General features: G+C 45.7%; 1 protein-coding gene across 6 annotated transcripts in view; it reads right to left on the bottom strand.

Moving 5' to 3' along the window:
- The window catches only part of LOC128472411 (vesicle transport protein SFT2B-like), a 165,938-nt gene that overhangs the window by 39,559 nt on the left and 109,096 nt on the right, over positions 1 to 17,283 (bottom strand). For 3 of the 6 annotated variants that reach the window (XM_053454248.1, XM_053454246.1, XM_053454245.1), the window contains 2 exons: positions 14,522 to 14,557; positions 12,924 to 12,982 (listed from right to left, as the gene is read on the bottom strand). The exons of 1 other annotated variant lie outside the window; for it this stretch is intronic. In XM_053454248.1, coding sequence (XP_053310223.1) covers positions 12,924 to 12,982; positions 14,522 to 14,557 — 95 coding nt within the window. The remainder of the gene's footprint in view (positions 1 to 12,923; positions 12,983 to 14,521; positions 14,558 to 17,283) is intronic. 2 more of the 6 variants (XM_053454250.1, XM_053454247.1) reach the window with 1 other exon arrangement.

The raw sequence follows: 17,283 nt of genomic DNA, 5'->3' as shown, positions 1-17,283 counted from the left end.
TGTTCCTCCTTGTCAACATACTGAGACAGAACAGCACCCAGACCGACCTCAGAGTCATCTGTGTGCAGATTGTCTTGTGAAAATCCGGTGCCACGAGGAACTGCTGATTAGAGCTTTGCGGCGTTCCACAAAGGAGTCATCTGCCTCCTTGCCTTAACAAAATCAATGAGGGAGGCAGCTTTTCATTAGGTCTAATGTAGAAAAAAACCTGTCCTTTGCTAGGCTCTCCACCAGCTCATCTACGCGTGGCATTGGGTAAGCATCACAATTTGATACTTTGTTTAGTTTCCTAAAATCATTGCAGAACCTCAGAGAACGTGTTCCATCTGGTTTGGGCACTAAAATAAAGTGGCTGCACCAGTTACTATAAGATTCCTTGATAATGTCAAGTTCTAGCATTTTCCTAACTTCTGGTTTGATAGCTTCTCTTTTGGCCTCAGGAATCCTATATGGTTTCAACCTAACCGTTACCCCAGCCTCCGTTACTATGTCATGGCTCATGTCACCAGTTCTACCTGGCTTCTCTGAAAAGACATCTCTATTCCTTTCTGCCATGTCCCTAGCATCCTCTACCTGTTCAGGTGTTAGCTCAACATTGGTCACAAAGGGTACAAAAAATAAACAGCCTGGTCCTTAAGGGGTTAAGGTTGGTTACTTGATCTTTGGTTATTTAGCTGGTTGGGTATTTTTTGTGTGTGTGTAGAAACTTGAGCAAAGTTGTGAATAATGGAGGGATTATTAAAAAAAAATAAAGTGCTAAAGTGTCTAGCTCTGAGGCTATTGTCAGCTGCATCAAGGAAGCATCTAGGCTTATTGCCTAGGACTATGTAGCTAAGGCAATTAGAGAGAAAAACGTATTCAAATAAGTGTTAAACATGCTCTAATATTTGCAGCCCATTGGATAGCTAAGCAGTACATAAAGGCAGTCTATAAAGGAGCAAAATGAATACTTAGAAGAAAGGGTTCTTGATTTAAACAACAAAATGGATATGTTTAAAATTGCTGCACAAAATACTGCTGCTTTATCCATAGGCATACCTCCCAACATTTCAAAATGTGAAAGAGGGACACTTTTTAAAAAAAAAAAATCTCGCGGAACTCACCGATACAAGCAATTGCACTTTACAATGTCGCGCTTGCATTGCCACTTAAAACACACTTCGTTTCTGTCAGCAGTCATGCATAACCAACACATTGGATTGAATGTGTTACTACTTCCATGATGCTGGCTGAGCATCATGGGAAGTGCAGCAACAGTAAAGCTGCAGATGCTAGCTGTGAACAAAAATTCCCATGATTCCAGCCACCCAGGTGTCCACCATAATGCTGGCTAAGTATCATTGGAAGAGTAGTCCACAGCAGCAGAGATTTTTTAAATGAAAAAAGGCTAACATCCCTCCCATCGCTCCCTCCCAGAACCCTTACACACATCTGCCCATAAACACATATATACATATATGCTGCCTTTACACACCAGCCCATAAACACATATATACACATACACTGCCCTTACACACACACACATACACTGCCCTTACACACACATTGTCATGGCTGAGTGGGGTTCGGAGCGCAGCGCAGAGAGACACCGGGTGCAAGGGAGTGAAGTAAGGGCAATCCAACACACAAAGTCCAGTATCTTAGCCAAGGGTCAAAAGTCCGTGTAATCAAATAGAAGGTGCGCAGTACAACAAGGGTAATCCAAAGGCAAAGTCCAGAAATCCAGCCGAGGGTCAAAGTCCGTAAATCAATCAGAAGGTTCGCAGTACAAGGGATAATCCAAAAACAAAGTCCAGGAATCAAGCCGAGGGTCAAAAGTCCATATAATTCAAATAGAGGAATAACAGCTACAAGGTATAGGAATCCGGTAGGGAACTTGAACAACCAAGTAATGAAGTTACAGGGTTGCAGGTTTAAATAGCCCGCCTAATTGATACTCCTCCTCTCTCTGTGGCAGTCAATTAGTCCCTAACCCCTCCCCTGGCTGTCAGATAGGTTTGGGAGCGCAGGACACGCCCCCCTGGCTGCCAGTAGCCGTTTGGGAGCGCAGGACACGCCCCCCCTGGCTGCTAGCAGCGGTCTGGGACCGCAGGACACGCCCCCCCGCCATACTGCTACTCCCTGCTTCTGCCGCGTGCGGCTGCCGCCGCAACGGAGACCGGGGACGCGGCCCGCGGCACGGAGATGCCGTGCCGTGAGGCCAAGGACGTGGTTGCTCGGCGGGGACGCCGCCGGGTAGGGACCGCCGCCGCCGACGGGTTGGGACCCGACCGGAACGTGGCCGAGGACGCGGGCGCCCGGCGGTGTCGCCGTCGGGTGAGGACCCCCGCCGACTACCGGTAGGGTCCTGACAGGATCCCCCCCGGAGACGCCACCTCAGGGGGCGAGCAGGTGCAGGCTTGGAAGGATGTGCCAGATGGAAAGCACGAATCTTCACTGGAGCATGGAAGTTGGAGGCAGGTTCCCATGTACGTTCTTCTTGGCCATAGCCCTTCCAATGAACCAGGTATTCTATGCGTCCATACCGATGACGGGAATCCAAGATGCTGTCCACTTCGTACTCATCTGCACCCGACACCGAGACCGGGGGAGGTGGAGGAGCTTGTGGTTTTCTTTGGTGCGTATCGGGGAACCATTTCTTGATGAGGGATACATGAAACGTGGGGTGTACGCGCCATGTGGTAGGGAGATCAAGGCGAACGGCCGAAGGACCATAAATGGCGGTAACGGTGAAAGGTCCTAGGTATTTTGGACTTAGTTTCTTTGATGGTCCTGGTAATTTGATGTGGGCAGAGGATAGCCATACTTTGTCTCCGACTTGATAAAGGGGTGCTGCTTGTCTTCGTTTATCAGCATGCCTCTTCTGATCCAGTTGTGCTTTGTGTAAGTGGGTCTGTAGGGTCTGAAACCCCTGTTGTAGGAGTTGTAGTCGATCAACAGCTGGGGGAACGGTGGCAGTAGGAGGTATGTCCACATGGAACTGCGGGTCGTACCCGTAATTAGCCCGAAAGGGCGTCATCCGAATTGAACTCTGTACCTGGTTGTTGTATACAAATTCAGCCACTGGTAACAGAGGGCACCAGTCGTCTTGGAGGTGTGACACATAGCAACGAAGGTACTGTTCCAGAATCTGGTTTATTCTTTCAGTTTGCCCGTTGGTCTGGGGGTGATATGCAGATGAAAGAAGTCTCTTGAGACGTAACCCTTTACAGAATGCAGCCCAAAACCGAGATGTGAATTGCACCCCTCTGTCGGATAGTACTGTCTTAGGGATGCCGTGGAGACGAAAAATGTGGCGGATGAACAGGTCTGCGGTTTGTGCGGCGGTTGGCAGTCGGTGAACAGGAATGAAGTGTGCCATTTTTGTGAGCCTATCGACCACTACCATGATAGTAGTATGTTGTTGGGATACCGGTAGGTCCACTATGAAATCCACCGCCACTTCTTCCCATGGTCGTTTAGGTATGGGTAGTGGTTGCAAGAGGCCAGTAGCCTTGACTGGTTGTTGTTTGGCTCGGGCACATGTATCGCACGATTTGATATATGTTATGATGTCCCGTTTCATCGCAGGCCACCAAAAGGACCTCTTAGCCAATTCATAGGTTTTCCGAACACCCCCATGTCCAGCTAGAGGATGATCATGTACGGCGTTGAGGATGTCGGGTTTGACTTGATCCGGCACGTAAAGCTGGCTGCCTCTGTATAGGAGACCATCATTAGAGTGGAGAGGAACGTCACACACCGGAGACGGTTGAGGGGTGCTGTGGGTTCGGAGTTTCTGGAGTAGAGACGTCCGGAAGGCAAGAAAGACGCCAGCAGGGAGGATGGTGTTTTCGGCCTCTGTGGTCTTTTCTTGTTCATCGTATAACCGGGATAAGGCGTCCGCTTTTCCATTGCGGGCGCCTGGTCTGTATGTTATGTGTAGGGGAAATCTAGTGAAAAACAGTGCCCAACGAGCCTGTCTAGGACAGAGTCTGCGTGCTGTCTGGAGGTATTCGAGGTTCCTGTGATCCGTGAACACTGTAACAGGATGTTGAGCGCCCTCCAACAGGTGGCGCCATTCTTCCAAAGCCATCTTGATGGCCAGTAGTTCGCGATCACCTACGCCATAATTGCGTTCGGCAGGGTTGAGGCGCTTGGAATAAAAGGAGACAGGGTGCAAGGAGTCCTTCTCTCCGTGTCTTTGTGACAACACCGCGCCTACTGCGGTTTCCGAGGCGTCTACCTCCAAGAAATAAGGTTTTTGTGGATCAGGCAAAACGAGTATGGGTGCAGTTGTGAACTTTTGTTTCAAGAGTTCAAAGGCATGTTGGGCTTGTGGTGTCCACTGGAAACGGTTCTGTTTGGTGGTCAACTGTGTGATAGGACGGATGATTCGGGAGAAACTGTTGATGAACCGCCTGTAATAGTTGGCGAAACCCACAAACCTCTGTACGGCTTTGACCGATGTTGGCGTGGGCCACTGTAATATGGCTTCTACTTTTTTGGGGTCCATTTCAATGTGACCTGGGGTTATGATGAAGCCGAGGTATTCTATCCTTGTTGTTTCAAAGGTGCATTTTTCAATCTTTGCGTACAGTTGGTTCTCCTGTAGGCGGTTCAAGACCTGTCGCACGTGTTTCCGGTGTTCCATCAATGACGAGGAGTACACAAGGATGTCATCTAGGTATATTATTACGCAGGTGTCCAATAAATCCCGAAATATGTCATGGAGGAAATGCTGGAATGTGGCGGGCGCGTTACAAAGGCCGAATGGCATGACCCTGTATTCGTAATGACCATAGCGGGAACGAAAGGCCGTTTTCCATTCATCCCCCCTCCTTATACGTACTAAATTGTAAGCCCCTAACAGGTCGATCTTGCTGTAGATACATGCCCCACGTAGCCTATCCATCAGCTCAGGTATGAGAGGAAGCGGGTATTTGTTTTTAATGGTGATTTTATTTAGTGCACGGTAATCCACACATGGTCTAACTCCACCGTCCTTCTTACCCACAAAAAAAATACCAGCACCCGCAGGTGACGTTGAAGGCCTGATGAAGCCCTTACGTACACTACTTTCAATATAGTCCTTCAAAACCTTGAGTTCCGGTTCAGACAGGGGGAATATCCTCCCGAAGGGAATAGCGGCACCCGGTATCAAATCAATCGGACAGTCATATGTCCTATGAGGTGGTAATTGTTCCGCTTCCTTTTTATCAAAGACCTTAGCGTAGTCCTGGTAGGGTATGGGTATCTTGGTTGACGGCGTGGACACGGTGGATGAAACAAAGTGGGGTGTAGGTGAACGGGCATCGAGAAGACAGTGCCGGTTACAGTGAGGAGAGGAGAATGTCAGCGCACCAGCAGTCCAGTCAATACAGGGGTTGTGACGGCGAAGCCACGGTAACCCCAGAATTATGGGAAACAAAGGAGACGGTGCCAGATTGAAACATAGAGTCTCTTGGTGTCCGGTCCCAACGGTGAGGGAGACCGGTATGGTTTCGTTGGTTACTGGGCCTGACTTCATAGGGGTGCCATCCACCAGATGGATCGTGAGTGGTTGTGCCTTGGATTGGGTTGGGAGACCTGAAGCACGTGCCAGCGCAAGGTCCATGAAGCATTCGCTGGCTCCGGAGTCAATGATGGCCTTCTGCTGGATCCTTTTTCCGTCCCACTGTAATGAGACAGGGATGGATAAGTGGCTAGACAAGCCCCCAAACAATACAGGATACACAGGTGGAGAACGCTTACCTCTGGAGGCTAAGGCAGGGCACTGGTAGGAAGTGTGGCCCGGGCCTCCGCAATAGAGGCAGAGGTTAGCTTTCTTTCGTCTTTCTTTTTCTGCTTCGGGTAACGGCCCACGAGCCATACCTATCATCATAGGTTCCTCTGTTGTTGCTGGAGCAGAGGCAGGAGCAGTATGAAAAAACGGTGTAGGACGGAGAGGACCAATATTGGCGGACCGTTCCGAACGCCTTTCCCGAAAACGCCTGTCCATCTGTATCACCAGTTGAGTCAGATCCTCCAGGGTCTCTGGTATGCCAACCCTGGCTAACTCGTCTTTCAATTGTTCAGAAAGGCCCAAGCGAAACTGATGTACAAGGGCTGGTTCATTCCATTGGGTTTCCACAGCCAATCCACGGAATTCCGCTACGTATTCCTCCACATGCCTCCTTCCTTGCTTGAGGACTCTCAGACCGGTCTCCACTGTGGCGGTTCTGTGAGGGTCATCATATAAGGCATCCAAGGAGCGTCGGAAGTCCTCCCAGTTATTCAAGGACGGGTGATCCGCCTGCAGAAGGTGGTGAGCCCAAGACATAGGGGCTCCAGTGAGCAAAGAAATGACGGTTCTTACTTTTACGAAATCCGTGGCATAGGCCCTGGGTTTAAGGGCAAACAGCAATTCACAGGTGGTAATAAACGCTTTATACTTGGAGCGGTCCCCGGAGAACCGGTCAGGGAGCGGTACGTGAGGGTCAGGTGCCTGTGCGGCCATAGCGTCGGCAATAGGAGGAGGGACAGGAGGTGCAGGTGGAGCCGCTGCTATGGGAGCTGCTTGTAGGGCTTGCACCTGGGCTTGCAAGGTTTGTTGATTATCCTGCAGCCCTTGCATGGTGTGAGCCAAAGTTGCAATCTGCTGCGTGAGCGCCATGAAGGCATCGGTGACTCCTGCAGGCTCCATATGACTTGGTTGTTATGTCATGGCTGAGTGGGGTTCGGAGCGCAGCGCAGAGAGACACCGGGTGCAAGGGAGTGAAGTAAGGGCAATCCAACACACAAAGTCCAGTATCTTAGCCAAGGGTCAAAAGTCCGTGTAATCAAATAGAAGGTGCGCAGTACAACAAGGGTAATCCAAAGGCAAAGTCCAGAAATCCAGCCGAGGGTCAAAGTCCGTAAATCAATCAGAAGGTTCGCAGTACAAGGGATAATCCAAAAACAAAGTCCAGGAATCAAGCCGAGGGTCAAAAGTCCATATAATTCAAATAGAGGAATAACAGCTACAAGGTATAGGAATCCGGTAGGGAACTTGAACAACCAAGTAATGAAGTTACAGGGTTGCAGGTTTAAATAGCCCGCCTAATTGATACTCCTCCTCTCTCTGTGGCTGTCAATTAGTCCCTAACCCCTCCCCTGGCTGTCAGATAGGTTTGGGAGCGCAGGACACGCCCCCCTGGCTGCCAGTAGCCGTTTGGGAGCGCAGGACACGCCCCCCCTGGCTGCTAGCAGCGGTCTGGGACCGCAGGACACGCCCCCCCGCCATACTGCTACTCCCTGCTTCTGCCGCGTGCGGCTGCCGCCGCAACGAAGACCGGGGACGCGGCCCGCGGCACGGAGATGCCGTGCCGTGAGGCCAAGGACGTGGTTGCTCGGCGGGGACGCCGCCGGGTAGGGACCGCCGCCGCCGACGGGTTGGGACCCGACCGGAACGTGGCCGAGGACGCGGGCGCCCGGCGGTGTCGCCGTCGGGTGAGGACCCCCGCCGACTACCGGTAGGGTCCTGACACACATATACACGTAAATTGCCCTTACACACACACACACACATATACAGGTACACTGCCCTTAGACACAAACATATACACGTAAACTGCCTTTACACACACATATACACGTGCACTGCCCTTAGACACACATATCCACGTACACTGCCCTTACATACACATATCCACATACACTGCCCTTACACACGCATATACATTGCCCTTACACACACACACACACATACATGTACACTGCCCTTACACACATACATGTACACTGCCCTTACACACACACACACACAAACATATACACGTAAACTGCCTTTACACACACATATACACGTGCACTGCCCTTAGACGCACATATCCACGTACACTGCCCTTACATACACATATCCACATACACTGCCTTTACACACACATATACATTGCCCTTACACACACACATACATACATGTACACTGCCCTTACACACATACATGTACACTGCCCTTACACACACACACACATGTACACTGCCCTTACACACACACACATGTACACTGCCCTTACACACACACATACATGTACACTGCCCTTACACACACACATACATGTACACTGCCCTTACACACACACATATACATGTACACTGCCCTTACACACACATATATACACATACACTGCCTTTACACACCAGCTAACAAATACCTATACTGCTCTTACACGCACCGGTCCATACACACACAAGCTTACAAACACATACACTGCCCTTACCCCCATTTCTCCCCATCTCTTACCTCTTCCTCCATCCTACTACTCCCTCATCACTACGCATCGGCTATTGCTGCCGAGCGCAGGGATGACATTACTGATTAGGGAGCAGTAAGTGAAGTGACAGACCTCGCGCTCCCTAATGTTGAGCCGACTAGAGGGAGATTGCAATCTCCCAGCTAGTCTGGAGGCTGCTGACCGGGCGCTTGTGCGCCCCCCGCAGCTGCACCTGAGGTGAGTATCGATCTCACCCTTCCTCTGCCCCTGCAAAGCGGAACAGAGAAAGTGATAGGCGGGACGGCAGGACAGAAACCCAAAATCGGGACTGTCCCACGTAAATTGGAACAGTTAGGGGGCATGCATAGGTACTGAGCAGATGTGTCAAGCAAATACACAGTTAAAACACAAAAATCAGGAACTTAGAGGTTAAATGATGCAGAGGGAGCTATTAGAACACTGAGACCCCACAGCTATAAAGACACTGACCAATACAAATTCCAGGCAGAAATTAATGATCAAAGGTTACAGATGGGGAAAAAGTAATGCTACTGTGGCTGCTTTTAATATTATGGAAAATGATAAAGAGATTTTAAAAGACATGGAATGGGATATTTTTTTGAAGAAGGTGCCAAAGAAAACCATTACTTACATGCATGGAGGTCATCATTTTGTATTGAGCATAAGAAAGATGCTCAGGGATTAACTATCTTTAAAGCTGGTATGTCCAAACTCCTGACTAGCACAGGGGTACAGGCTTTAAGCAGGGAATTCTGTAGCATATTGTTTAGAGATTATCCTGTGGATGTGTTGTTGAAAATTGAGCAGCTCGATCATATGCACAGGAAGTGATGCAGACCAATTTGGTGTAATAATGGTTAGTCCGGATTCTTACTGACCCAAGAACAAAACATCTTGTAGATGCGATATTAACCCCTTAAGGACCAGGCTGTTTTTTTATTTTTGTAGCCTTTTGTACCAAGGCTGTTTTAACACTTTTACAGTGCGCTTGTTTAGCTGTAATTTTCTCATTTAGTGTACCCACACAAGTTATATATTGCTTTTTTTCAGGACAAGAAAGGTTTTGTTTTGAAATCATATGATCTAATTTCCTATTAAAAAAAACACAATCTTGTACCCATCCAAAAAGCTAATGGAAAAAAACTGCTAAATAGATTCTACTGCTTGTCCTGCTTTCCTTTTTTCTGCAAGTTATACAACAAATACAACTAGCGTTTTTCTTATTTCAAAACCAATTATTTTTTCCAAATATCATCATTCTGCCCCATGTGCTATTTCGGGTATCTTTAAAGCCGGCCAATGAAATTTACCCCATCAAACCATATAATTTTGAAAACTAGACACCGCAAGATATTTCAAATGCTGGTATGTTAACCCATCCCACTTCTACTACCATTCTTTGTCAAACTTTGTGGTAGTAATTTATTTTGTGTTTATCACAAAGATTGCACTTAAGGTATGGATTTACAGCTCCTGGTGTATGTCACTGTCAAACAAGACCCCAATATGTGTTCAGGAACATCTCCCGAGTACAGTGAAACCCCACATATATCAGGTTGTTTGGGAGGTAAAATGTCACATTTGGGAAGTGCGCATTTTTAAATTTGGAACTTGACATCTGGTCCTACTGCCCCCATGTCCTAATAGGGCCATCTTTGAAGCCGGTTAATTCAATTTACCCCATCAAACCATATATTTTTGGAAACTGTCTACCCCAAGGTATTTTAAATACTAGTATTTTATTTGTAGCCTTAGTTTCTGTCTGGTATGGCAATTGCCGCAAAGGGGTTAAACTTTAACAGGTTGAAAATGTTGCTCCCCTTTGCTGATCTACACGTTTCAGTATTCCTTTCAAAATGTGAGCAGATGTGCAGTTTTGTAATGCCCCCCTTGTTACTAATATTTGAGGGTTTGTATACCTACTATTGACTGCACCTCTTTGCATCAGAGCAACTCTCTACTAGACTTGGGCACCAGGGGGCTCTTCGTGTTCGTCTTCGTGCTCGTCTTCGGCAAAAAAAAAAACTTCGTATTCCGCGAATATTCGCCTGGTCCTGTCTTCTCTTCGGGAGAATATTCGCGGACATTCTTCGTGTTCGGGTTTTCTTCGTTTTCCCCGGTTAAGGGGTTAAAACGGGGTTAAAGCCGCTCTGGCGCCAGGAGTTTAAATGTCCGTATGAGCAACTCTATTGGTCGTCAGCAGGGGGCTCATCTGCCATTGGTTGATGGCAGACGAGCCCCCTGCTGGCGACCAATAGGGTCGCTCGTACAGACTGTTAAACTCCTGGTGCCGTAATTGTCCGGCAGATCCCCCTGGTCTCCCTGTTCTATCATTTATTAACTGATAGAACAGGGCGACCAGTGGGATCTGCCGGGTAAGTTGCAGCATTGGGATTTTAAAAGTCTGTACGAGCGACTCTGTTGGTCGCTCGTACAGACTTTTAAAACCCCAATGCTGCAACTTACCCGGCACATCCCACTGGTCTCCCTCCCTGTTCAATTAATTAAATGTCCGTACGAGCGAACAATAAAGTCGCTCGTATGGACATTTAACTAATTGAACAGGGAGGGAGATCAGTGGCATCGGCAGGGTAAATTGCAGCATTGGGGTTTTAAAACCCCAATGCTGCAACTTGCCCTGCAGATGCCACTGGTCTTTAACTAATTGAACAGGGAGGGAGACAGGGAGACCGATGCCACTGGTCTCCCTCCCTGTTCAATTAGTTAGTCTGTGCCGGGTTAAATGTCCGTACGAGCGACCAATAAAGTCGCTCGTACGGACATTTAACTAATTGAACAGGGAAGGAGACCAGTAGCATCTGCAGGGTAAGTTGCAGCATTGGGGTTTTAAATGCACAAGTCTACTCTCTACCCACAAGGCTTTGACATTATCACCCCTATCAGTACATACTACTTCTTTAATACTAGTCCTTACCTAATGTCTAACATAAATACATAGCCAACCCCTTTTCTTGTCCTTGGTCTTGTCATATAGTCAAGGTAGCCTTAAGCTTATTCCATGAATGTTTAAATTCCCTCACTGTACTAAACTTAACTTCTGATGGGAGGCTGTTTCAGTTATCTAACAATCACTATGTAATGTAAAACTGCCTTACATTACATAGGAACTCCTCCATCTCTTTGCGTCCAGGATAAATCTCCAGACCGAAGCCTTTTTCAGCTCGCTTCCGGATACGCTGTCCCTGGCCGTCTCAGGGTGCCTATGCGTTCTTGCTTTCCTCCATGATCCTGCGGACTCTCCACTGTCTCGGCGTTTTGGCTCAAGTGAACACCCCATTGTGGAAGTCAAAGCCGTGGTTCCCTCTTCTGCTGGAAATGTCCTGCGAGGACCCCCTGCTCATTCCATCTTCGCCGGATTTGCTTCTAGACCCGGCGGGGAGCCAAGCTGTGCATGGCACAGTGCATCCAGGCCTATTTGTCGGCGTCCCTTACTTTGCGCGTTTCTTCAAAGGGCCCCTTTTTTTATTTGCCACGTTTGGCCGTTTTGGCCGGTCTGCACTCCGACCCTGGCCAGGTGGATCCTCGGCCTGGCTGGAATTGAGGGTTCCTTTGGGGCCCCATTTGGTATGCGGTGCTGCGGCTTCCGTGGCTTTCTCTTTGGGTAGCTTTCTGTCGCTTGCGGCGGCGGATTGGTCTCGGGAGTCGACGTTTCATACGTTTTACTTTCGCCCTCAGCTGCATGCTCAGTTGGCGCTGTTGAGGCGTTAAAATTGCTAAATATGAAGCCTCTTGTCTTGCTGTAAAATTGGGGATTAATCTAGCCTTGGTGCAGAATTAGTCTACATTTTATTAAAGACAGGAGGCGAGTATTTTCCCTCCCTTCCATTTCCCTCCCTATGTCGGTGTTGTACTGAGATTGTTAGCATGTTTTATGGCTGTTCTCATTTGTTACGACATTATATTTTCAGGTGTTGACATATTTGCGCCTGGTACTGTCACTTTGTCTTTGCTATTTCAGGATTTTCTACATCTCTTTGAGGTTCTCTGGCGTGGATTTCCTGTTGTCCTGCGGGCTTCCTTGATGTTCTGATGGTTTCGGATCCTGTTGATTGTTCTATCGACACTATGTCTTACCTGTTCTGCTCAACTTGCAAAGAAAGAGGAGTGGCTGGCATTTGGGACTTATATAGTGTTCTGTCTGTTTTCTGATTGGTTGTTTATCTTATGGTTGTTTACTCCTTTGCTGCTGGAGGTTATCAATAAAGAAGGATAATGCAAAATACTTGCCTCCTGTCTTTAATTAAAATTTAGATTAATTCTGCACCAAGGCTAGATTAATCCCCAATTCTAGGCTGTAAATCAACCACCAATTTTATGTCCATAAATTCCATTGCCAATTTACTGTATTGCTAAGTACATTATAGATTTTAGTGTCAAATAAAACATATCTGCCATATTCAACAATATTTTAAAATACATAAAAAATGATTCTCCAAAAGCAAAGCACCACTTTATAGGGGTTGGCAAAACATGCACCCATAGCAGTCCCTGGCTAATGTACTTTAAAAAAAAAAAATTCATACCGAACTGCTTATTCAATGAGGTGAACATATATTTTACTTAAAACAATGGAAGAAAATGTATATACCCCCATGAGTCATTATTCATAAACAATTTCTACAGATCACTCCAATTTTAATTAAAGAAAGTAAATCTAAAAGTGCATACCATGCCATTGCCACGAACTGCAATAAGCAGAACAATAGCGCAAGCCCTTTGATCTTCCACTGAAAGAAATTACAAAAAAAAACGATTACAACAGAACACACAATTATAGTTATTATAGAATTATAGTTGTTAAAACTGTTAACTAAGTTTTCAAGGTTTTTTTTTCTTTTGGTACCCAACTCAAAAGAAATCAAACTCAAAACTTTTTATGTTCACAAAAGCAACTATTGCTTACAAAAAAAAATACAAGCAGGTCAGGCATTATACATTATGGTGCCAGGATTATTGCATAACTTGGTTTTCTTCTCTCGGTTCAGAGGGATCCATGTAAAAAGGTTAATACTGAGAAAGTAAAAATTATATAATGACGTCATCTTCCGGCGCTCAACATTTCAAGCCGGCACCGAGACCGAGCTAGAGGGCTCGCAGAGGAGAGAGAGGGGCGCCGAGCGGGTACTGACAACTTGGTAAGCAAAAAACACTCGGCGCCCTCTCTCTCTTCCACTTTAAAGAAAAAGAAAAAAAAAGGGCTTGGGGTGGCAAAGTGCCGCCCATTCAAAAGTGCCGCCTGGAGCAATTGCCCCACTCTGCTCCATGGTAGGGCCGGCCCTGCTCACGATGACACGATGACAACTTGACATAATGGAGTTCTTTGCTAATGGAGTTCTTCTGACATATTCAATTCCAAAATAATGCCCCAGCGACAAGGGTAAGTTACAACTACAAATAAACCAATCCCGTTCCCGGGATCAAAAAATACCCTTATTATAACCCCACCCTAAAACATGACTTTTATTAATATGTTTATTAAAAGGTATAACCAAAAAAAGATTTTTAAAAACACCAGTGTCACCAGTCCTACCATAAAAGGTATACGTCACAGTAACATAAGCTGTGTAACACTAATATTAGGTCATACATACTGTTGATGGCTGCAGTCCTAACAACAGAAATAATTCAATTATGACCAGTGACAGAGGCTAATTAAAAACTCAGACAAGTAGCCCCCCTGACATGTTTCGCTCCTCAGAGCTTCATCAGAGGTCTGGGCTAATGGCTTCCAAAATGGAGACTGTTTGGCCTTATATCTCTTTGTTAGTGACATCACGGATTCGGGGAGGGAACAATCATATCCAATGGTTACCGATGTATTAGATGTGTTTCCAGATCCAGCCAATTGCTTTAAAGGTGACTAAGCATGACATCACCCACATAGTCCAATAGAATTCCATATACATGATGGGCAGTGGTTCTCTCCAATTCCCAAAGGTGAGCAGTCAAAGAAATTGACTGACAGTTATTCTCACCAATCATAGATGTTCCTTTCCACTCAGAGACACTCCTATTACTAGATCTCCTATCCATTGTAATTCTTATTATTCACATTACACCCGGTTCACCAATGCAGGTTGCGGGCAGCACAGTGGCTCAGTGGCCTATACAGTTGCCCTTTACATTAAAAGTATCTTTATTGAAACAGAACACAGTGATGCCACCATGAAACCATCAGTGGTACCCTGTATTCTATAAAGACATCAAAGTGATTTCTAGTCATAGTAAATACACATATATAAAAAAAACATGTGTATAATACTCACCCAAAAGGCAGAACATAAAGTAAGCGACATACAAACCTAAAAAAAACATACAAAAAACTATTACATGTTGCTATTATGCTCAAATAATAAAATCAATCTTAGTACCATTCAAATTTTAACTAAGGTTTACAAATGTACATAATTTAAAAAAAGCAAGAACCCAAAGATCAGTCAAAATATATATCTTCTTTAATTCATAATAAAGTACTTATATGTTTTTAATTACTTTGTAAAAATATTAAGAACTCAAACTGCAGCCACTTGGTAACTTTCATATATAGTGACCCATAAGCCAAATCACAGCTAATTTAACAGAAAAGCGGTCTTTGATGTGTACCCGATTGCCTGAGTAAGTAGGTGGCTGTGCACAAGGCAAGCTCTCCTGCATTCATGCTGTCAGATGTCTGAGACATCTACTATCCATATAAACTTTAAAAAGGCTTAGTTAATATCAATATACAGTGAAGGAAAAAAATGATTTCATCCGCTGGTGATTTTGTACGTTTGTCCACTGACTAAGACATGATCAGTCTATAATTTTAGAGACAAAAAATCAACAAAAGAAACAAAAAATCCAGAATAACGCATTTCAAGTAAATTATAAATTAATTCGCATTTTACTCAGCGAAATAAATATTTGACCTCTTTGCAAACCTCAACTTAGTACTTGGTGGCAAAACCCTTGTTGGCAATCACAGAAGTTAGATGTTTCTTGTAGTTGGCCACCAGGTTTGCATACATCTCAGGAGGGATTTTGTTCCACTCCAGATCCTCTCATTAAGTCATTAAGGTTCCGAGGCTGACATCTGGCAACTCGAACCTTAAGCTCCCTCCACTGATTTTCTATGGGATTAAGGTCGGGAGACTGGCTAGGCAACTCCAGGACTTTATAGAACTTCTTCCTGAGCCACTCCTTTGTTGCCTTGGCTGTGTGTTGAGGGTCATTGTCATGCTGGAATACCCATCCACCACCCATTTCCAATGTCCTGGCTGAGGGAAGAAGGTTGTCACCCAAGATTTGATGGTACATGGCCCCATCCTTCATCCCTTTGATGCAATGAAGTTGTCCTGTCCCCTTGGCAGAAAAACAATCTCAAAGCATAATGTTTCCCCATCCATGTTTGACCATGGGGATGGTGTTCCTCCAAACACGGCGAGTTGAGTTGATGCCTCAATTTTGGTCTCATCTGACCACAACACTTTCACCCAGTTCTCCTCAGAATCATTCAGATGTTCATTGGCAAACTTCAGATGGGCCTGTACATGTGCTTTCTTGAGCAGGGGGACCTTGCGGGCACTGCAGGATTTCAGTCCTTCACGGCGTAGTGTGTTTTCTTTGTGACTATGGTCCCAGCTGCCTTGAGATCATTGACAAGATCCTCCCTTGTAGTTCTGGGCTAATACCTCACCGTTCTCATGATCATTGAAACTCCACACTTATTTTGTGTTTCTTCCATGTGCGAATAATCACACCAACTGTTGTCACCTTCTCACCAAGCTGCTTGGCGATGGTCTTGTAGCCCATTCCAGCCTTGTGTAGGTCTGCAATCTTGTCCCTGACATCCTTGGACAGTCCTTTGGTCTTGGCCATGGTGGAGAGTTTGGAATTTTTTGATTGCCTCTGTGGACAGGAGTCTTTTATACAGGTAACAAGCTGAGATTAGGAGCACTCCCTTTCAGAGCTAGACATCTTACTGATTGATAGGGGATCAAATACTCATTTCACTGAGTAAAATGCAAAATGCGTGATTCTGTCTCTCACTGTTCAAATAAACCTACCATTAAAATTAGAGACTGATCATGTCTTTGTCAGTGGGCAAATATGCGAAATCAGCAGGGGATCAAATTATTTTTTCCATCACTGTATAGACATGCAGCCTCTCAATTTCATTCCCTGCCAATTCAGTTCAGCCGCAAATTCGGGGGCATTTTCAATTCAGGAACTAAATTTGTTGCCCAGTGCCTCACGGAAGTGGTCTGCATTTAGAGAGTGTGAGAGAGTGAAAGAGAATGAGTGTGTGAGAGAGTGAGTGTGTTAGGATGAATAAACAGGAACCCACTATGCATGGAATGAATCCCCAAATGTAGCTGCAAGGGTAATTGAGGACAGCGGTAGTAGCAAGGCAGAAAATGGTTAGTCCAGGTCAGGGGCTCCAGAGAAGCAGCATAAATGGTTAAGCATTCCACGGTCAGGGACAACAGAGAAGCAGCATAAACGGTTAAACATCCATGGTCAGGGACACTAGAGAAGCAGCAATACATCACAACAATATATTTATTTGATTCAGAAATACAGTGAAATTTCACTAAATGCACCTAGCAGGTCCAATTTATTTTTTGGAAAAAAACAAAAATTTAATTTTTATACAAAACAATTGATGAATAGTAACATAGTAACATAGTAACATAGTTCATAAGGTTGAAAAAAGACCAAAGTCCATCAAGTTCAACCTATATACATATTGTGTCCCTACTGTGTTGATCCAGAGGAAGGCAAAAAACCCTTATGAAGCAGATGCCAATTGCCCCATACCAGGGGGAAAATTCCTTCCCGACTCCAAATATGGCAATCAGAATAAATCCCTGGATCAACATTCTGTCCCTATTAATCTAATATCCATAACTTGTAATATTATTGCTTTAAAGAAACACGTCCAGGCTCCTTTTAAACTCTTTTATTGAGTTTACCATTACCACTTCCTCTGGCAGAGAGTTCCATAGTCTCACCGCTCTTACTGTAAAGAACCCCCGTCTGTGCTGGT

Source organism: Spea bombifrons, chromosome 2 (assembly GCF_027358695.1).
Source record: "Spea bombifrons isolate aSpeBom1 chromosome 2, aSpeBom1.2.pri, whole genome shotgun sequence".
Lineage (NCBI taxonomy): Eukaryota > Metazoa > Chordata > Amphibia > Anura > Pelobatidae > Spea > Spea bombifrons.
This window is presented reverse-complemented; position numbering and strand designations above follow the sequence as displayed.